The sequence below is a fragment of the Rhea pennata genome, chromosome 29, assembly GCF_028389875.1.
Source record: "Rhea pennata isolate bPtePen1 chromosome 29, bPtePen1.pri, whole genome shotgun sequence".
NCBI lineage: Eukaryota > Metazoa > Chordata > Aves > Rheiformes > Rheidae > Rhea > Rhea pennata.
Window position 1 is genome coordinate 2376865 of NC_084691.1, and position 22556 is coordinate 2399420.

General features: G+C 51.9%; 1 protein-coding gene across 1 annotated transcript; it reads left to right on the plus strand.

Annotated features, from left to right (window-relative positions):
- The first annotated feature begins 7368 nt into the window (after positions 1-7368).
- ENDOU (endonuclease, poly(U) specific) lies at positions 7369-19398 on the plus strand. Its single transcript, XM_062597082.1, has 9 exons — positions 7369-7426; positions 14872-15006; positions 15487-15522; positions 16492-16663; positions 16825-17024; positions 17487-17600; positions 17966-18072; positions 18758-18900; positions 19284-19398. The coding sequence occupies exons 1-9, from the start codon at positions 7369-7371 to the stop codon at positions 19396-19398; spliced, it is 1080 nt and encodes a 359-aa protein (XP_062453066.1).
- The last annotated feature ends 3158 nt before the right edge of the window (positions 19399-22556 follow it).

Sequence of the window (22556 nt, forward strand, 5' to 3'; positions counted from 1 at the left end):
AGAGGTCTGGATCACTGTCACTGCCATAATTGATGTCACAGTTTTGTCCTAAGGATATGCTGTGGAAGGCCCTTGCCTCCACTCAGCGAGCACTGGTTGTTTCATGAGTCAGAAAAGTTTCCATGGTAGAGATGGAGCCCCTCTGCAGGTTGCAGGATGCAGGTTAACACTCCCTTGAGCAGCATAGGGATTGATCTGCCCCAGTCTGAGTCTGTGCTTTTGGCCTTTGGAGACCTGCAGAGCAGCACCTCCGAGCAGAGCTGTACTCGGAGCGCAGCTGGCTTGGCTCTGCTCTGGCACAGTCAAGGACAGCCAGTGCAGGTGAGCATAGCGAGAGATGCCGAACTTATTCCTCCAGTTTATAGCTTTGGGACAGACCTACTTTCTGCAGAAGCTGGAAAAGTGCTGAGTTTGGCCATGTCCATTAATGTGACCTTCAGAGCGAAGCAATCAGCCTGAGGATATGCTGAATGTTTCTGCGGGTACGTGGCAGCAAAACAGCCCTGATCTCTGCTCTGCACCACTTCCAGTCTCTCCCACTTCCTCCCTGGTGCTCAGCATGTCTCTCTACTCTGACAACAGCTGCATTCCAGTAAAGGAAGATGTCTGCAGCAAGCAGTCTGGCTTAAAGAGCAACCACGGCCATGGGGAAGGACGCTATGGGGACACTCCAATATAAGGTGACCTGCTCCATCTGCCTGGAGATCCTGAGGGATGTGGACACAGTTTCTGCCATGAGTGCATCACCTACAGTGAGTGGGATGACAGCTTGACCACCGGAGCCTGCTTCTACACTGTGGGCACCCACAGTGCTGCACAGAGCTCCTGCCAGCTGCCTTCAGGCCCAGGCAGCTGGGCCTGGCCAACACTGTGGTGTGCACAGTGTGGCTAGCATGTGGGAGTCCCAGGGAGATGCTCTGCAGGAAGCCTGAGGAGCAACTGTTCCTCAGAGGAGGCCATTTGCCTTGCATGAGTGCTGGAAGGGCCAGGTAATGGGCAAAGTCCACATCACCAGGGGTACATTGGCTTCAAGCCACCTGAGGTGGCTTCTCTGTTCCTTGAGCCCTGGGTCAGGAAGAGGCACTGGGATGGCTCTGCTCCTTCCCAGATGCTAGTATGGCAGATCCAGCAACTTCAAAGGGCTTTTAGTGCCCCAGAGCCCTCAAGTGGCTCCGCTTCATTGAGAAAGTGTCCTGTCCCCACTGAGGGTCCTAGCCAGGTTCACACACACATACACTCCCCTGGGGCTGAGAAGCAGATCGGGGAGCTGTGTCAATGTCCCTGGGGACAAATTGTGGCCCCAGAGAGTCATGCTGCTCATCATTGCTGCTCCATGCAGCCCCGGCTCCCAGATCAACTAACCAGCCCATGTGGGACGTCCCAGGGGCCAAATGGGGCTTTGAGATATTGTAACCAGAGACATGTACTCCGAAGGTCTGCATAGGTCACACACTCATCTCCTCCTGGGGATTGGATGGGTCTACCCTGCAGGGATAAAGTGGCAATGACAAAGTTCTGAGATCCACAGGGTCGTGCTGCTCTCATGTCCTGCTGGCAGGAATGCCCCATGTCTGACTTGGAGCTCAGACATGGTGTCTGGAGGCCTGAACTCACCTCTCATCTCTTCCAAGATACAGCTGCAGGATGTTCTGGACATCCTAGGGAATGGTGGCCAAGGCACGAAGGTGCCCACCATCAGGGCACCCACCCGAGAAGGGTGCAAGCTACTGTGAGGCAAGCTGAGCATTGAACAGTGATGAGGCTCAGCACTTGCTCGCATGTCCAGAGTCCTGGGGACACACTGAGTCACTTCTAACCTCTCTTGTCTTTGTGTGGGAGCTGGTGGTTTTACAGCTGTGGGCCCAAACATATGGATCTGGTCTGGTCTGTGCAGTCCATGATCTTCTTGCCCTTCCCTTCCTGAGGATGTCCAGGGCCTTACAGGCACAGAGTGGCCTAGTCCACTGTCCTGCACATCCCTCCCTTGGAGCATAGCCATTGCAGGCCTGTCAGGAGGGTCAGGGATGTGCATCCCTTCCTGAGCCCAGCCTAAGGGACAGATGGACCCATGCTCTTCCACAGGGACTGCCGCTATCACTGCAGGACATATCCTGCACCCCACATCCCTTGACCCTTCGGTCTGTGCAGCCCTTGCCATGCCTGGAGAGCACAGCCCTGGATTCACAAACACAACAGGAGCCAGACTCTGCTCTGAAGATTTTCTGACCCAGTCTGGGCAGAAAAGGCCAGGCCTTTTTGGGCTGGGCAGTTGAGTACATGAGAGAGAGGGAAGACTCAGGAGCTGGCTGTGCTGCTACATGACTGGGCACAAGGTGGGGATGTGCTACCATTCACCATTCACCAGGCCCAGCCAGCCTGGTTGTGACACAAAATCATCAGGTTTAGTCCCATCCTGGCAATAGATGCTGAAGGGACAGATGGCACAGCTGGGCTGAGGGGCTGCAAAGGCAGGCAGACTATGGCCTTTGCTCTGAAGCCCTGGCAGAGGAATGAGGGCCATTGAGATTGGTCTTTTGTCTGGTATTCCCAAACTGTTCTTGGCCTCCTGAAGAGCTGACCCAGCATTCAGGAAGGACTGGATTCCCCAGGGCAGGGACCAGCCCCTGGGAAGGAGACAGGAACTCAGTAAAGTGCTGATTAAGGGGGAAAAAGTGGTTTCTACTTGAACAAATAGTAACAATAACCCTGCTAACATTTTCACAAGCTTTCTCAAGGCATTCAGCACCCTTCCAGGGGTATTCAGTAACTGCAATGGAGGTCTGGTGCACCAAAGCATCAAGACCCCCAAACAAACTTGCTGCCCAGTGGACACATTCCCACCATCCATGGTGGTTACATGGTGCAGAAGGTGGTGGAAGAGTGTCGGGAGTTCATTGCAGTGGAGCTTGCCAAGTGCTAGTGGGTGCTGGAAGAGGAGGAGATGCTTACAGGTATGTTGGCAGTAGAGGGAGCGCAGGTCCAGCGCAAACGGCAGCATGGAGTGGCTGCTGAAGCAGGTTACTGCCTTTGGCCACCTCATCACCAAGGTGATGCTGAAGGGTCAGCTGCCTGCATCTCACTTGCTTTAGGCGAGCTGGGCCCAGGGCTGCAGAGGACTGGGGAAAGCTGAAGGTCAAGGAAGGCACAGGCAACCTGCCCTCCAGCACTAACTGCCAAGTTCTGCAAACTCTAACCTATTTTCCATCCTAGGCTGCAGGATCTGAGTGTTTCCAAATGAGAATGAATGGGTGCAGTGAGTGCCCCTACAGGCTTAGTGTCAGGCTCCCGTGTCTGAGATGGCCAAGCATCCAGGAAGACGACTGAACAGAATCTTAAGAACAGTGTCTTCCCACTTAAAATGCACTTGTTTGAAACTTAGGTGCTGTGATCCTGCCTAGGGTAGAGGGAAAGGATAGGTGAGCATGAAGGGAGGTGACCTTTCCCTGTCCAAGTTGTGCTGCAAGAGTGTTGCTTCTGCTTTCAAACTTCACCGTTATCCCAGAGATCTTCCTAACTGCCTTCCAGCAGCCTCTTCCCAAACACTGGGCCGATGGGAGCACCCACCACACTTTTCTATCCATTCCCATTTTAAAACACGCAGATCCTGCAGCCAGTACTCCAGAAACCAGGCAGGATAAAGCTGGAATAGGGCAGGGACCAAGTTTTGAAGTCTTGTGTCAGCGAGACTTCTAACTCCAACTCTGCAGTGCTGAGCTGTGCATGTGGTCTCAGAAATGTGTGTGTCTAGGGAGGCTGGGGCAAAATTGAGAGGCAATGTTGCTTCCCCTGAGATCTAGGCCCTAATCAGGTAGCCCCAACCTCCCTTGAGCTCCCTGTCACAATTTTGGGGCTCTTTGCCCTCAAGGAGAAAAGGAGCCCTGAAAGGAAGGAGTTTGTTGGTGGAGAAGAAAGGGTTAAATCAGAGTTGCATTTTTTCCACATGTTTCTAGGCCTGCAGATTACCCTCAGTCCATAGGTTTGCTGGCTGCTACAAGCGCTGGCGCTGGGCTTGCTGGCTGGCTGGTTAGATGTATACGTCTAGGGGCTTCTCCCTTCCTCGACTGCAGACAGGATGCTGGCCCAGTCATCTGGTTTGGCTGGAGAAATCTTCACTCAATTGGAAAAGCTGACCCTTGTCTATTTTTCCCCATCCAGGCTGTAAAGAGCACCCTGTCAAGGTGCCATATGGGCAGTACTGCATATTGCAGTCCATGCACAGGATCGTGCTTGTATCCTCCACAGTCCAAAAAAGTGCTGCATTCTCCCTAGGAGTACAAGCTTGGAGCTTTAGGCCCTGCCAGCAATTCCTACAGAGCTCCAGGAGCCAAACCATGTCCCAAGGGTGAAGGAAACTGGGCAGCAAATCCAGGAGGATCCAGACAGGAGGATGTCAGGGAGGAGCAGGGCTAAAGCTCTGTGTCAGGCAGCCCTGTCCATAGAAAACACAAGACCAGGTGAAAACAAGAGGCTAGATATCTGGCTTCAGGTCAAAATCACTGCAGATCGAAATCACAGGTAGAGTCTTGTATGTAGAGCCAGTGGACATAGACCAAGCCACAGCCAGGGAATGTGCTGCCATGCCTCAGGGACAGGTCAAATATCTAATGGGATCCAAGAGGATTTAGCATATTGTGGGGATAATCCAACTGCCTTAACTACTCAGAGAGAAGGGGAGGTGCAAAGCTAAAAGTACTCCTTGCTGGACCATGTGCCAATCTTTAGCTGCAGGCCTGAGGGAGATGTCTAGCGATGGCTCCCACTTCTGCGCTCAAACACAGCAGGCATTCAGCACCCTCTTTAGGAGCTGCAGGACCCACTCCATCAGTTGACTCTGCAACTCTTCCTCTTTCCAAGTATCTCAGAGACATGTTAAGAGCAAGACTTTTAACAGACATAAGGGCTTTGACATTGTCCTGGTGAGGCAGTACTGTCTATCCCCACCGATGCAAGCTCCTCACCCCTGACAGGGCTTGTGATACAGCCTGGATATGGGGAGAAGCTGACTTGTATGCAGTGCTGGGACTGATACAGCTTTTGTGTGACTTCTTGCAGCTAGAAATGGCTGCTTTCCTTTTTCTTATTTCCCCAGCCCCCTCTTCTCTGTGTTTCTATAAATGCTGAACGATCTCAGTTAAACAGAGCAGACAGAGCTTACATGTCTCAGACTAGTCCCAAAAGGAAGATAGCCAAAAGGAGATCTCTGAGAGTGGGAGCTTATCCTGGCTCAGTCATATGCAGGATGCGTGAGCCAGATGATGAGGCAATGAGCTCAAAGAGCAGACTCAGCACAGGGTGACATGAAGGTGAAGGAGCAAACATCTCTTGAGGATAGCAGGTCAGTGGGGTCACCGGCTCAAGGTGGAGAGTAGGAAATGACAGAGGGGTGAGAAGGAAGCCAAACCTCAGCCTCACTATACCAAACACATAGTTTGTGCCAGATAACTCACTCTATGGGATTAAGGCTGCTGCAATATTGATGTATTGGCAGGACAAATTACAGATGGTTGCTACCTGCTCCATTGATGAAAGTTAGCAATTGCCTCCACTTTTCTTGGGTGGGGTTTGGAAGACAATTATCACTTGCAGAGCAGAGATCTCTTTTGGGGGCAGAGATGGACAAGGAATGATCTCTGCCCTCATCCCTCCACCTTGCAGAACATGAGAAGATCCTGCCCTGGACCAGCTGCTTCTGGTGATGAAGGTGCAGGGATCAGAGGAGCATGTGCTGCAATAAAATGACTTTACACTGTAAAGCAGGAAATTGCTGGTCCCTACCCCTCATCTCTCATATAGGAACAAAGTCACCAGTGCTGTCGGACATCTCCTGAACAACTCAAAAAGGAAGGGATTTTGGGAGGTGCTGCACAGCCACTTGTGGAGATCACTGTCTCTCGAGACAGCAACAGCCAGGAAGTTAATAGACCTAGAGCTTTGCCTGGACAGCAAATACAGTTGTATGAATTATAAAGACCATTACCAGGACAACTATGTCAGAATTTCCACAGTGAGTATGCTGTACTGTAATAATAAAGCACAGCCAGTCTCACCAGCCCTGACATTGCGACTACTGCTAATACTAAGAACAAATATTGCCAAATAAGCCGGAAAAGATTGAAAATTGCTCAGGACTGGGCATGAGCTGAGCTTGGGTGTTGGCATAGGGTGTAGAGGGAACCTTTGCTGGGGCAGGCCAGTCTATATCCACTCGCTGCAAGCCCCAGTACCTTCTTTGGAAGCTTCTACGGAAGATACCATTGGAGGCAGGATGCTGTGTTAATAAGGGCTCTGACCCAATCCAGAAACTCCCTGCCATTTGGATGCATGGGTCAGCATGTACAACAAGCTCTGGAGCTGGGAACCAGGACCCCCCTGCACACACATGCTGTAATGTTGTGATGAGCAAATTCTCTTGCTGGATACACCACTGTTCATCCGCCATTCTGGGGACATTTTCCGCTGGGGATACTGGGGATGGTGATAACTGAGATGCACTGAACTGAGCTTGAGTTTGCTCTGCCTCTGGCAGAGAGTGGGAAGAGGCTGGTGACCAAGCCAGATAGAAGCTGGCCTTCTCCTCAGTATTACCCAGGGCCATGGAGAGAGCATGGGACCCCGGAGAAACGCAGCACCATGCTGGATGGAGAACTGGCTCTGAGCTTGCCTCAGGAACAAGAACATCACTAGCAGAGGCCATAAAGCCTTCCTACTCACTGAGCAGCCTTGATGCTGAAGTGTGGCTCATGGCACAGTGTCTCAGGATTTCCTTGTGCTGTGGGAATACTTGGAGGCCTCAGCCAAAGGCAGTCAGTATCCTAAGGGGAACACAATCTCAACAGGCAGCAGCTTGGGAGGAAGAGATGATTATCTTCTGCTCATCTGGAGACGGAAAGGGGCCAAAGACTAGAGGTTATTTAGCACCAGTTGCCTGGGGGCTCCAGGCACATCTGGGGGACCAAGCTCTGGCATTAACCACAGACCCTCATCTGTAATGGATGTGCTGAGCTCTGAGTAGGCACAGACCACACTTACAAGCTTTCCCTTTGCTCCACAGTCACTGGTTAAGTTCCCCTCTGTCCTGAGGACATGCACATGGAGAGGTGTGTGCAGAGGAGCAATACCAGGAGCTGGAATTACCAGCCTTCCTCACCCTCTAGTCAGCCTATAATTAAGACAGACGCATGATGAGTTTTGTCAAGGTTTGGGTGCAGCCTGTCTGTGAATTGCTTGGTCACACCACAGTTAGACTCCCCTCCCCTTCCTCCTCATTTGGAGAGGATCCACATATAACAGGGAGCGTCAGGGAGCAACAGCATTCCCAACTCACTCTCCAGGATATTTTGAAAAATCTAGCTTGCTGTATCTGGGACAATGAAGACCTGGATCCTTCTCATCGAAGCAGGAATAGCCTTGGGCTGTGTGTCTGGCAGTGAGTAAAAGAGTTTTGCTGGTGCATCTGATGGAGAAGGGGCTAATGATGGATTGAATGTAGACAGTGCTGAGGGCACTGCCACAAGCTGATAGCTCAGAAGCCCTGGGGCAGCTATCGCCTGGTGAGATTGGATCCAGCAGAGCTTAACAGAGGGATATTTTCACGGTGGAGGGCTTCCTTTGACTATGGGGGGCTCAACTGGTGATGAGGGTGGTTTATCCTTCTCTCCAACAAGCCAAGACCTCCCCTGGGTTTAGTCCTGTCTACAGTCTGCTTCCTGATGTATCCCACTGTGCTTTCATCACACAAACCAACCTTCCTCTGGCTCTTCCATTCTCTGGGCTCTTTCTATGCTGAGGGAAGGCCAAGGGAAATATTTGTCTAATACCTAATTCCCCTCTTGCTGAGGGATAGGAGCAGCAAAGCTCAGCTCTGGTGCCAATCAGTTGATGGCAATGGAAATACAATGTCAACTTGGGTGTTTTGCTCTTCACAAGCACCTACTGAAGAAACCAGCCCCATTCACTCACAGAGAGCCTAGTCAGTCTGCAGCCATTCACCTGGGGCTGGGCACTGGCTGGTCCGAAGAGCTGGCACAACTCCAAGCTCAGGAGTGGAGTGCACTGGAGTGCACTGGAGTGGAGGTGTCCACTTGGGTTCACTAGGAACTAGGTCTCAGATTAGGCAGATGAGAAACCTCTGGGACTGGGAAGTACTTTGGGGTACCACGTATAGAGACTAAGAGATAGTATCAAAGCTGGAAATAGTCAGTTTAGGGCCTTGGTATGGTTGTTGGCACATATACTCTGCTCTGCTTGACTGCGTTGTGTTGCACAAAGCCTTCCTGTGCCATAAGCTTCTCATGTAGTCTAATTGGATGGTAGAACATGGGATGAGAATTGAAATGCATGGCTGAATGCAAGTTCTGAGATGCAGCATCTGTGAGCGATATTTGAATCCAAGCTGTGACCTCAGTCTACCAGGTCACCTCCAAAACTACTGGGAGGCTGCAGAGCTGAGTGGCTCCAGTATTTCTGAACTTCTTTGGTCCATTGGCTGGTATCTTATGGAATAGGCTTGGTGGCACTGGGAGGTGGATTTAGCAGGGTTTGGTCATCCCACCAATCACACAGAGGTGACAAGAGACTGCAGATGTGGTCTTCTCAAGAAGTGGTGTGTGTTGCAGGGTGCTATGCTCACATCACGCATGGGTGTGCCAGGAGCTGCAAGTAATTCACTTGAAACACCAACTTTATGAGATGGGGTGGAAGGACAAGCACAGGCCTGTGTACCTGAGGTATTAGGGTATCATCATCCACGGAGCATGATGGAAATGATCTCAGGACTCTGTTAAGATTACTGTGAAGAGAGACAGGCCTAAAGACATCATAAAGAATATCCTCTTCTTTATCACAGATAATGCATCAAGGAGTGGTTTGGGTACATTATGTTTTGGCTCTGGGTTTACCAAAGACTCTGCACACCACTAGCTGGCTTCAGTACTACCGCGCTCTTGCATAACATGTGAACTGGGATCTATTTGCAAGAATGGAAATCATCATCATGCTGCCCTTGCTAGCAGATTGCATCTGATATTTCAGAAGCAGCTGACTCATGTCAGGGTTAACGGTGAGGAGTTTTGAAAGGCCAGTGCAGAGAAGAAGCTACTTCTGCTACTATCCAGCCATTGGATTGCCTTGAAGGCATGAGAATTTGATATGTTTTAGCCTTGTTTAATGCAAGTACAGAAGTTATTCTTGCTTGAAAGAATATCCAGGCTACACTGGAACAGGGATTGACTGGCTGGCCAGGACCGGGGAACCTGGTGGACAACAAGTCAAATGAGAAATTGTCAAACCAGAGCAACTCCAGCAGCCGCTAAGATGACCAGAGAGCTGGAGTCTCCCTGGGTATGAGGTGAATTTGATGGCACTTACCTTGTTCAGCCTGGAGGAGAGATGGCCAAGGGGGTATCTAACATCATTGTCCACTCCCTGGAGGGAGTTAGGGAGAAGAGGAGCCAGGTTCTTCTCAGAAGCACACAGTGAAAGGAGAAGAGTCAATGGACAAAACTTGCAACAACAGATATTCCAATTGGAAATAAATAAAAAAAAATCTTCCCCATGAAAGTGGTACAGCTCTGAGACAAGGGCCAGAGAGATGAAGGGAACTCCATCCTAGGAGATGGTCGAAATTCACCTGGATGAGGCTCAGCAACCTGATTTAAATGGCTTTTCTTTGAGTGGAGATGTTGGAGCAGAGGCCTACATAGGTCTCAGGGCACTTGATTCTGCCTGTGACCCCTGGAGTCTGGAGGACACCGCAGGACTTCTCAAGTCACAGCAGCAACCTCTGTCCAGGCTGGGAGGCAACTCTGCTCACAGCCTCCTTCAGCGCATGGTGCTTGCGGGGTGAGAGGTAGGAGCAAAGTGCTATCATTTCAGCTTTGCTGTGCCCTATCTGGGCCTGTGTGGATTAGAAACCAGCCACTGTAAGGGTCCCAGCTGCTGCCTGGGCTGGTAATGGACCAGCACATGCTCAGAGAAAAGATAGCATGGTTGGGAAGCTGGGCAGCTTCTCTGGTTGTGATCTGTCCCTGGGACACACTTGAGACCAGAGCTGTCAGAGGACCTGATGGACCTGATGGACCTGTCTGAGCTGTAACACTTCTACCATGTAGCAATTTCCCTTTTCCTGGGTTAGGCAGGTTGTTGGTGGAAGATTTTGCCTGATCATCTCGCAGACAAATTGGAGTCAGGGTTATATATGGTTTCAGAGGGGTCTGGCAGAGGAATTTGTAACTAAATATTTGGGAAGTTCAGACTATCAATGGCTCTTTTGTTGAAAGTTAATTTGTCCTCCAAGTGAGCCCTCTTAGAGGTAGAGTTGATTTCTTTGGTCTGTGTTTGTGCAGTGCACAACACAGTGGGGTTTTGAATCAGGTCTGGGACTTGTGGATGCTATTCTGACACAAACCATAACTCATTTCCGTGTATAAAGCAAGGCTGAGGACCTCTGGGAAGGCTCTGTCATGTCTCAGAAATTTCCCCATACCTTGGAGACTAGAGTCATTCAGGATATGGTCCACATTTTCACATTCAAAACTTTTGGCAGAAATGAAAATGAGTTTGGTTTTGTCCAAAAGCTGTGTTCAAAGAGGGATGGATTTGGCTGAAGAGGTAAAAATGAAAAATAAACATGTCTGATTTTTTATAGTCAAAAAAACATATTCTCAGCGGATGAGCCAAATACAGACTGTCCCATCTTACTGGGGGCCATTCTGAGGATTTGATTGCTGAAATTGCGTCTTGCCTTGCCTTCAGAGAGAGCATCCCCATGCAGAGAGCACATAGAAGGGCTGCTGGGAGAAGCTGTCAGTACCTGTGAGGTCTCATTTCTGCTGGGAAAAGGCCTGCACAGAGGGCAGAATGTGTGGGTCTAGTCAGGGCATGAGTGACTGGTCAGAAGACAGGGCAGGAGAATTATCTTAGCTGCACTATCCAAATTCACCCCTGGCTGTGATGTAACTCCCAAGCAGCAGCGTTAGGGTAGCATCTGTGCATATAGATGAGTTCAGGTGTACACAGTGCTGCTGTCTGTGCTGAGCACTGCTGGTCATCTCCTTTTGCTCTGGCCACCATCCTTAAGCTGAAACATTGCCAGCTCTCCTGTCAGTTCTGTTCTTCCCAAAAGCTCTGGTAGCTCCTCTAACTTGACCATCAAGAGTGGCAGAGAAGCATGTGGCCACTCTGTAGCTGCCTTGCTGTAACTAGACTCCATGCCTGAATTGCTGGCTGTGCAAAGGTGGAGTAAGCACACTCCTGCAGTCATCCCTCATGCCCTGCTCACCATCCCCATGCAGGGAGAAGCCTTGGCACATTGCTGCTCTCTTATTGTTCTTGAGACCAGGCAGGAAGTGGGTCAAGCTTACTCCTCCAAGGACTCTGCAATGCTCCCAGTGTAGGCTGAGTCATTGCACATCCCCTTATCCATGCTTTGCTGGGACTTGCTCCGGTAGCACGTGCCACAGGACTAGGAACATCTCAGCAGTGACTTGCGTGGGGGCAGTTCCCGCCTTGCACAATCCCTCTGAGACTGCTACTGAAAAATGAGTCTAGATGAATGATTCACTGAGCTGTTCTGACTTCTGTTTTGGGAGTGAATGGGATACAGTCCTAGGGATAGGGATCCCTAAGGATCTTGTGCCCTTCTGGCCAAGAAGGCCAATGGTCTTCTGGGGTGCATTAGGAAGAGTGTTGCCAGCAGGTCAAGGGAGGTGATCCTGACACTCTACTCGGCCCTGCTGAGGCCTCATCTTGAGTACTGTGTCTAGTTCTGGGCTCCCCAGTACAAGAGAGACAGGGAGCTACTGCAGAGAGTCCAGCATAGGGCTACAAAGATGATCAGAGGACTGGAGCATCTGCCCTCTGAGGAACGTCTGCGAGAGCTGGGCCTCTTCAGCCTGGGGAAGAGAAGACTGAAGGGGGATCTTATCAATGTGTATAAGTACCTGAAGGGAGGGTGTCAAGGGGATGGGGACAAACTCTTTTCAGTTGTCCTGTGTGACAGGACAAGAGGCAATGGGCAGAAATTGAAGCACAGGAAGTTCCGCCTGAATGTGAGGAGGAATTTCTTCACTGTGAGAGTGACGGAGCACTGGAACAGGTTGCCCAGAGAGGTTGTGGAGTCTCCTTCCCTGGAGATAGTCAAGGCCCGCCTAGATGCAACCTTGTCTAACATGCTCTAGGTGATCCTGCTGAGCAGGGTGGTTGGACTAGATGATCTCCAGAGGTTCCTTTCAACCTTACTGATTTTATGATTCTATGATCCCAGTCACCAATCCTATCAGAGCCCCCAGACCTTGCTGTTCTGTTCCACAGACACTGGCAAGGCCAGGGTGCTGGGTACCACAAGCAGCCAGAAACAGCATTCACCCTACAAATTGTTTGATGCCCATCTGCTCTGCAACCCTTTCCAGTTCTTACTGAACAAGCACTAGCAAAGGTGGAAATAAAGTAGGACCAGGGGCATGTTACCTCAAGGACCATCTTGAACAGCCCCTTCCTGACAAAGAACCTTTGACAGCAAGTCGACAAGAGTCAGCAGAGTGACTTTTCAGCTAGGGCAGCAATATCTTGGGTTATTAGTAGCCAGCTGGCCAAGGGAGAGGGTTCTTCTCTAATCAGCACTTGCGAGATTGTATCTGGCGTGCTGTGTCCAGTTTGGGGCTTGCAGTACAAGAAAGACATGGACAAATCAGAAGAGTCCAGTAGAGGCCACTAGGATGGCCAAGGGCTGAGGTGTGTGATACACAAGAGACTGAGAGAGCTAAGTTTGTTCAGCCTGGAAAAGAGGAGGCAAAGGGGAGACCTTATTGCTGCCTACAACTATCTAATGAGAAGATGTAGATAAAACAGAGCCAGGAGGTATGTGGTGGCAGGATAAGAGGCAATGGACACAAACTGCAACAGGGGAAAGACTACTGAGATGACAGAATAAACTTCTTTACCATGGGGGTGGTCAAATACTAGAATAGTGCCCGAAAAGGCTGTGAGTTCTCCATCCTCAGAGCAGGGGGTTGGACCTATGACCCTAGTGATTCCTTTCCACCTCAAGGATTCTGCAACTCTAAAAAGCACAAATAATTTAGGTAAAGCACAGGACTACAGACCTAGCAACACAGGTACAGAAAGAAATCTCTGAAACATGACACTTGAAGATCTGACTCCTGCTCTCCTCAGCTGCTGTATCAGGATTTGCCCTGTAGGCATGTTTTGCCTGCTGGAGTTAAAGGCAGACAGCTGGGAATTACTGCTTCCCAGATGGCCTTTAAGATGTTGCATGATTGCAGGTTTGCTGGAGAAAGCAACACCCTCTTCTCCAGTGACTGCTTTACAAGTAGCTTATTTGAAACACAACTTCTCAGCATGTCCTCAGAGATTATTAGCTTTCTGGTTGTAGCAAAAGAATACCAGAAAGGCCATTCCCAGGTGAGCTCATCTCATTCTTTGTATTAGGAATTTCTCTGGAGCCTGGATCAACTAGCATGCAGCATGGAAGGAAAGGCACTTTCCTAAGCACATGCCCTCCTGGTTGTCTCTTAATACAAAACCAAGCATCTAGCCTCTGCTTGGTGCACTACAACCCCTTTTGCCTGACAGTAGGTGTCCATCATCTTTCTGAGACATGGTACTTGCGTTATTCAAAGCATAGCTTGAGTTGTTGCATTATTTTTAACTTTGCCCCATGTGTAATAAATCAAATACTGTATGACACATTTATCATATAAATAGCTTATGAAAGAGTTCCTAGTTTTCCCAGGATTGCAGAAAGACTGAGAATTGGATTGCAAGTAAGGGTGTCTGGAATTTGGCACTCCTCCTCTCTCCCAGAGACTGCTAGACCCGGTGCGGGGGGGGGAAGACACTCCTGTTCCTGCCAAGCCTGGCATTAAAAGGGTGGATCAGAAAGAGCAGTTAATGGTAATGAGCAAAGAATGTGTTTCCTTGTGTGAAATGGCCTGTGAAGGTCTGTGACACAGTGGATGTCTGTGGCCAAAGATGAGTGATCCACGTGGACGTGTGACCCAAGAATGGCTGTGAGGACTTAACTGCTTGCCCCCCAAATGCCACTCCTAAATGCTGACAAAGTTAGGTCAGAGCCAAGGTATCCCAGATAACCCCAATGTAGGAGTTTGGTCCTTCTGTCTCCTTGAGGAAGGGATCAAAGAGTGAATGGTGCTTGGTCACCACCTGAGCAGCATGGCAGGACTGAGTGGGGTGAGAACAGGAGTGAGTGGGGTGAGATCAAGCTCCAGGCACTTGTTGTTGCTGTAGCGTTCAGAGTGTGCTATGGTTTGGGAAATGTGAAACCGGTTCACTCCACAAACCAGATATCCCACCAGTCACATCAACAGCAGTGATGCCTTCTCCTTCCGTTCCCTGCAGTTACGTGACCAGAGAAGGAGATGATCCTCAGGCATCCCAGCTGAGCTGTGGATCTCCACGAACCACTAGACCTACAGTGAGAGCTTGCATGAGATGTGATACCCCCCCCAACACACACACACACACACACACACACACACACACACACACACACACACACACACACACACACATGGAGATAGTGGTGCTGATGCTGGCTGAGCACAGGAGGCAGTCAGAAAGCCCAGGAAAGTCCATCCCACCTTGCTCCTGTACATCCCGCTCCAGGGGCTCCAGGCTTGGCTGAGCTGGAGCACGTTATCTCAGTCCAAGACGCCTTCTACATAGCCTTGGTCATAGCTGTTCCCTGATATATGCTCTGAGGCAGAACCCAGACCTGCTGGGGCAGCTTGAGCAGTAATGTCCTGAGGAAGAGAAGCTCCCAGGTCATCAGCCAGTAGGCAGGGCTGTTGGTCTGTATATTGCAGATGATAGTGTTGTTTCCCTATCCCCAAGACCTGTACACAGCTCCTGACTCCTGCAAGGGACGCTGCGAGGAGCCATACAATGAGGAGGATGAGTGCCACTGTAACACTGAGTGTGAGAGATATCACAGCTGCTGTGAGGATTACTATACATACTGCAGCCCAGGTGAGCATCTCCAGGAGAGGGGGGGGCTCTGCTAAAGGCTGCTGTTGGCCAACCCACTGCTCTCCCACACCTATGACCATCACAGCTGATGGGGGCTGTGGGGCTGCCAGAGCCCAGCTCTGGGGTATAAAGGGGCTATTTGCAAGCGCAGACCTGCCTGTGCTGCTGTGTAGGGGTACGTGCACACGCACTTGCCCACGCTGCTGTGCATAGGTGTGTGTGTGCATACATGCATATCTGGCCGTGTTGTCCTGTATCAGAGTGTGCACACACACACCTGCATGGGCTGTTGTGCATAGGTGGGTCACAAACATACCCGTATAACTAAATGCAGCCTGTACCTCCTAATGACCAACCCAGAGACACAAGTGGCTCTTCCACAGGTGGTTTTTCAGCAGAAGCCCTGGGCCAGGCCCCGCCCTCGTCCATTTCTCTATCACCCTGAGCTTCTTTCCTTTCTTCTCCTCTGGGTCCACATAGGTGGAGACTGGGCCGAAGCGACAGAACACACACGCAGCAGTGGTGAGTAGCTAGCTTTCTGATTGAGGGCAATGAATAACCACCCACATTTCACCCTGCCTGCCTCTGGGCTGTTCATTCCCCTGTGAACTACAGCTCTCCTGGACCGATAGCATCTGGACGTCACACATCCATATCACTCTGTTTCCATTCACTCAGAGTCAAAGTGTGTCAAAGCCACACAGCACAGTAAGAGCCTAAATATGGCTTACCTGATTGTTACTGGCACTATCTCATTTTACCAGACCTAGTGCAGTGCAGCATCCAACCATGGAGCCAGGTGCTTCAGCCAGAGGCAGAAATGAACTGGAGCTGGCATCCCCTGGTCACTGTGCTACTAAACCATGGGAAACCGAGAGGTGGTTAATCCCTACAGACGTATCCCAGGGAGCAGTGTCACATGTGGAAAATGGGGACTGATCCTGCCTTTGTCATCCCAGCTTTTCCTGAAGGCTTCTATGGCCGTTAGCCCTATGGCCAGCTCCAGCCTCTAAGTCCTGATAGGGAGTCTGTAATTCCTGCAGGTCTGCTTGTGACTCGCAGGACACTTACTCGGCATGGTCAATCCCAGGCTGCCTCCAGAAAGGCTCAGAAATCCAGCAGAACTGCAGAGAGAGCACTAGGACATGGGCTACAAATGGCTCAGGGACTCCCATCCTGATCCTCAGGGGCACTGTGCCATGTCCAAACTCCACACCAGTCCAGACTCTCCTGGGAGGCCGGGTAGTACCAGCTGGGACTCCCAGCCCTCTGGTCTCAGGCTGCCACCAACTTCCCGCACCCCTTAAGCCTCCTGTGTGTCACCTTGAGTGCTCAGATCTCACAATGTCCTGGGTTTCTGCCTCTCTGGCACCTTTCTGAGATTTTTCAGAGTGGCCGGAGCTTGCAGCACCACCCTAGTGAATAGCACTCAGTCCTGGGCCAAGCTCCTGCCTGCTCACAACGGCCCTCTACCTCTCCCTGCAGAGGGTTTCTCCAGCAGCCAGGATGCCATCACGGACGAGGACCTCCTGCACATGTCAGAGCAGATTTACAGCGCGGATCACAACAAAGCTCAGCTGACTGACATCACCATTAACCCGCAGCACTGGGTATCCCCAGACCAAACGGGTGACCAGGAAGACCGCTCTCCTGAGCCGTGAGTGTGACAGACACTAGCATTGCCACAGGCATCCTCGCAGGGTGTTTGCGAGCAAGAAGTCAGGATGGCAGAGACTACTCTGGCCAGTCAGGGCACAAGGTTGGTTTCTAAGGGGAACCACTGCTCCTCCACTGACTGCAGGGTGCCCTCTCTCCCAGGCTCTACAAATACGTCAATGAGAAGCTCTTCTCCAAACCCACCTATGCTAGCTTCATTAAACTGCTGGACAATTACCAGAGGGCAACTGGCAGGGAGGAGGACATCACAAGAGAGGAGCTGAAGGAGCAGGACAACTTCCTCAAGGAGGTGATGAAAACTGAGCTCATGAAGAAGCTCTTCAATTTCCTCCACAAAAAAAGTGAGTGTGGAGCAAGCTGGTAGGACAGGGCCTGCCAGAGTAGGATGAAGGGTTGGCTAGTTACCAGCATCCCTGGGTAGCCACTTCTCTGCCCAGGCTCTGCATCAGGCCAGTACCCACTGGCTCTCCCTGCTATATTTAGGATACTCCTCACCTCACAACCCCAGGGACACAGTCTGCAGAGAAGTCACATAAGTCCCCAAAAGACAATGCACCCCCAGAGTTGGGAAGGACATAACTTGGGAGGCTGCAGCCTGGAAGGGCACAGGAGCAGACTCTCTAGGCCTGCCCACACTCGTGCCAACTGAATTGGTCCTGAGGGAGAGGATCTGGCTGGTGGGAGCTGGGGTTAGGGCTGAGGGGTCCTGCCTTTGCCTCCCCAAGGGCTCCCATAAATCGGTTCCATTAGCAGCCAACTCCCCTCTCCCTGCTTCATGACTCTCTGCCCTGTTTTGTCTCCAGATCGCTACAGTTCTGAGCAAGAATTTGTCACTGATTTGAAGGAGATGTGGTTTGGTCTTTACTCCAGAGGCAACGGCGAGCGGGACTCCAGTGGCTTTGAGCATGTCTTCTCAGGTAGAGCCCAAGTATGAGTGTCTCCTAACGGGACAGGAAGCAAATGGTGGTGCAACTCCACTCTGTGGAGATGCATCTCCAAGGGGATGACAGACCTCTGCTGAGTGCCTTGCTCTGTGCTTGGCTCTTGTGCCTGGGCTTTCTGTGTGCTCTGTACTTGGCTGAACCAGAGTGCTGTTCATCAAAAGTGGTTGATCAGAGCACAAACACTGTGTGAGGTACCTGTCTGCATCTGAGGTGATGTAGCAGCCCCATCTGAGCATATCCTGGTTTGAGAAGGACGGAGGAAGGTGTCTGGGGCCTCTTCCACACCACCATGTAGGGGTGGAGGGTCTGAGGCTCATCATGATCTCATTTGTATTCAGGGGAAGTGAAAAAGGGGAAAGTGACTGGATTTCACAACTGGATTCGCTTCTACCTTCTTGAAAAGCAGGGCTTCATCGACTACTTCAGCCACAGCTATGATGGGCCGGTAAGTGTTCCCATTAGGCTACACTGCCAGCAGCACTGCACAAACCATCAGCCAGTCTGATTTGTCCAGACAGGGCTGATGCCGCTATGTTGGCCAGATCCCAAGTGGGGCAAATCTGAAATCCCTACAGTATGTAACCTGAGACGTGCAGGGTCAGAGACGCTCACACCATGTCTTCTTTCCTTTCATACGTGGACCTAGGGATGCAAGGGGGATAGGAAGGTACAGAAAAGATGATTGCTTCAGGCAAATGAGACTTCCAAAACACAAACGAGAGAAGATTTGACTTTGAGTGAGAGAGAATGTACCTTGACAGCCACTGTACAAGGCTGTACCCTAACACCACTGCTCTTTACTGACTGTCTGGCAGTGGCTAATCTAGAGGAATCCAGCTGTTCCACAACGCCAGTCTCCAAATCCCACATCCCTAGAGGCAGAGGTCCCACTGCTCTCATCCTGGCATTTTGCTTGTGTCACTGAGCCTTGGCTCTGTCTGATAGCCCTTCAGACCTGCTGAAGGGTGCCCCTGACCTGTCTCTCTGAGGGTTGTTGTCCCTGGAGAGGATATTAGGATGCCCCACTTCATATGCAGATGGGCTTTGTTTGAATTTGCTGCTCTGACGCACCCAGAGCCAAGCAGATCAAGGAGCCTGATCCCCTGACCCCTCTTTCTTCTGCTTTCTAGTGGAGCACCTATCCTGACGTGCTGGGGATGCAGTTCAACTGGGATGGGTTTTACAAAGAGGTGGGCTCCGCATTCATCGGCTCCAGCCCTGAGTTTGAATTTGGCCTGTACACACTGTGCTTCATCGCTCGGCCTGGAAGGGCGTAAGTAGCAAACCTGTTTGGGTCCATCCCTCTGTGTCCTCTGGCCGAGGAGGCAGCAAAGCCTTTCTGCTCTCCAGTGCCTGGACCAGGGATCCCCACAGCATGGCTAGAGGAGCCCAGGAACAGGAACTGAGCTCCTGGTCACAGCACGCTGAGTCAGCCTCTGGTGCCTGGAGACACCCTCAGCTCAGCAGAGCCTCTTTAGCGCACACGGCCTAAGCAGTATAATGGGTCAGCATGGGGATCCCATATAGGGAGGGTGGGGGATGGAGCCGTGCTGGCTTGCAGAAACTAAGAGCAAGATCCTGGGAGTGGGAGGATCCAGTTGTTGGGTGAGGGGCTCGGGGATGGAGCAGGCTACAGCACAGTCTGCATCCCCACAGATGTCACCTGAGCCTGGCCGGTCACAGCCTGAGCATCCAGACCTACCCCTGGACCAAGTCCACCTACGGCAATGGCAAGAAGTACATCGCCACTGCCTACGTGATCTCATCCTAAGGCTGCCTGCACCCCGGCTGGGAGAAATGGGGATGGCTGCAGCCGCACAGCGCTCCACTGCTTTGGGGCACGGGGTACCCCCTGCCATGGGCCCTCTGCCCTGGGCAGGACTAGTCCTGCTATGGGAAGCAGATGGCCACGGTGCAGAGCTGGTGCAGTATGTGTGCAAGGCACCGGAGGGAGCTGGCCAAGACAGCAGTGGCCGTGCCCAGTGTGGACACAGCGGAGGGAGGGAGGCAACGGTCTCAGCACCCCTCATTATCAGCTAGCGTTGCATTCCCCAGCCGCAGCAGAAAAGCAGTGATAAGTGAGGAGCTTCTGATGGAAAGTAGCACTCCAAAGCTAAATAAATATTGACCCTATAAGGAGATACATTCTCTTCCTTGGTGTTAGAGCCACTGCTTGTCATGCAGCCACATCTCTGCCCTGATGGAGCTGCCATATGTGTTACTAGTTCTGCAAGGCAAAAGGCTCTCCTTCCCCACCGCTTCTGTGCCACGGACAGGACAGGTACAGACACCAGCACTCCCAGCCACTGGCCCAGGGTAGGTATGGGGACGCCCTGGCTGCTGCAGGGCCCATATCTCTCTCTGCCTTCTTGTACCCAGAGAATGGAGCAAAGCTCGTGCCTTGTTTTCCTGATAGCCTGCAGCAATGATTCCCCCAGCGAGCCATGCCCAGGGGCATGAGGCCATCAGTGCTTCCTGGGGTGGGAAAACAGGTGAGAGGGAGCCACAAGCCTGTGGCGGTAGCTGTGGCCGCTGCACAATATGTGGCTGCAAGCAGCCGGTCCCGCAGCCGCAAGGTGGTGCTTGCAGCTCATAACAGCACTGGCAGCCTGGGTGGATAGGGAGGGCACCCCGCCAGGTCTCCACGATGCAGCAGCCCCAAGGATGCTCTCCTTACCTCGACCTTCCGAATGTAAACTGATGGGTACACCCTATCCTCCCAATCCTTTAGTTTCACTCTTTTTGCACTCTGTCAATGTTTGCCGTGCTCCTTGCAAGCAAGAAGTACATTCCTTTCACACCCCTGAATGGATTATAGACAGCAGTACCATAGGGATGGGTAAGACCCATCGCTCCAACATCGCATCTTAGAGAGCAGTGTCAGAGGCAGGCATTTGCACCCCCCTCCCTCCCGTTTTTAGTGACTATGAGCATCCTGAGTGTTCACTAAGATGGGCAGTGATGCACCCCCATCTGCAGTCAGAGACAGGCAGCCCAGCTCTGTGCCCATCCCCCATCCCGTGCTCCAGCAGCCCCCTCTCAGCACCGAGCCCACCTCAACCTCGCATGCCCTGCAGCACTGGTGCACAGAAGGGCTGCAGGGGCTGCCCTACCTGTGCTGGACACACGTGCATCGGCTCAGGGATGTTGCGGGGAAGTGGAGTTCAGGGACTGCCCTGCAAGGAGCTTACGCAGGATGCATGCCCCCCCCCCCAGCCACCACCTTGCACAATATGCACAAATCTATGTATATGTGAACAGTTATGTGTGTGTGCACACATACACAACACATGAGAGTGTGCGTGCACACATATGCACACTCTCATGTACTTGCATGCTCACACATACCCCCCCACAGTCATGTATGAACACATATGTGCATGTTCACATACCGTTGCGTGTGCTTACATGTACGTACACACACACACACGTACACAAACACACACAGATCAGGGCTGTTCCTTTCCATCAGCACCTAGAGCACCCCCCCACACACGCTCCCCATCTTGCATCTCTGCATCACCATGTCCCTGTCCCCCCATCCAAAGGCACATACTCCCACATCCCGTCCCAGTCCCACACATGGATGAGATGCCTCCAGAACCCCTAAACCATGTCTGAAAGGGGAAATGTATGCAGAGAAATCACTGTACAGACTTCTGTCCTTCATACCCCCTTCCTACGCAGACACACACTCGTACATAATGTCCTATGCATGGACTCGTTCGTGAGGTTGTTCCATCACTGGGGAGTCAGCTCTATTTGGGGTGCCAGGGCTCAGGGGATGGCTGAGAGCACCCAGGACTGTGGCATGTCAGCAGGCAGGAGCCTCAGCCCCACTTACATCCCCCTTTTCCAGGGAATAGCCCCTCATTCCTCTGGGTCTTCTGCTGCCACTGGTCTGGCTGCAAGTGGAGAGACAAGGAGGCAGGCAGGGCAAAATCAGCTCCTGTCAACCAGGGCTCATTGCCACCATCGATGACATTTACCCCTCCAGGACAGCATCCAAAACTTGTTTCCTCCCATTTCCCTCCTTTCACTCCTGCACTCTGCTTCCCTGGATGCTGATGGGGGCTCAGCTCTGCTCCCTGCATACTCTGAGCCCTTGAGAGCTGCTAATGGGCCCTGCCCCCAGGAACGGCCCCATTCTGCAACCCAGGAGACTGCAGAGCTGCTGGATCCCCAGGTCTCTGTCCCAAAGGCAGCATCTCCCTGAGGACCATCACAAGGAAGCTAGGGGCTGCCACAGAGTCATCCTCCATCCTAGCCCAGCTGTGCTCTCTCTGCGGACCCCATGGTTGTCCCAAGTGACCCTACCCCAAGGGCACAGAACTGGAGATGCTCTGGACTCCAGGTGCTTTCTCAACAAGGGAGACCCAAAAGATGCTGAACTCTGGGGGACAAATCCACAGCCTCGGTGGACAGGAGGAAGGACAGATAGGAGGCACAGGGATTACAGATATACTACTCCTTGTCAACACCTCCCATGCTGGAGGGGAAGCGTGGCACAGACGGGACAGACAAATATTTCCGACATGTCTGTGGACTGCCCAGTCTTTGCCTCGGGACAGCCTGGCTGAAGGCAGTGGCACAGCCAGGATGGCAACCACCATAGCTACATTAACCACAGCCTGGGCACAGTCAGGCTGGGCTCTGTCGCTCAGCCCCTCCTGGAAAATGATGCCATATGCTTGGGAGATGACAAGGGCCCCTTGTCTGTGCCACCTCACCCAAGGGACTCCCTGCAGCATGTGAATCCCATCAGCCACCCCCATCCTCAACCCCATGCAGGGACCCTCTCACGTTTACCACCCTGCATTTGGGCTACAGGCAGGACACCCACCAGCTCTGGGTAGCCCCCCTCCTGTGCTCCCCCTGCCTGCTCACACTCCTTCCCTTTGCAGCGGAGGCAGCAGCCCCGGTCCCAGG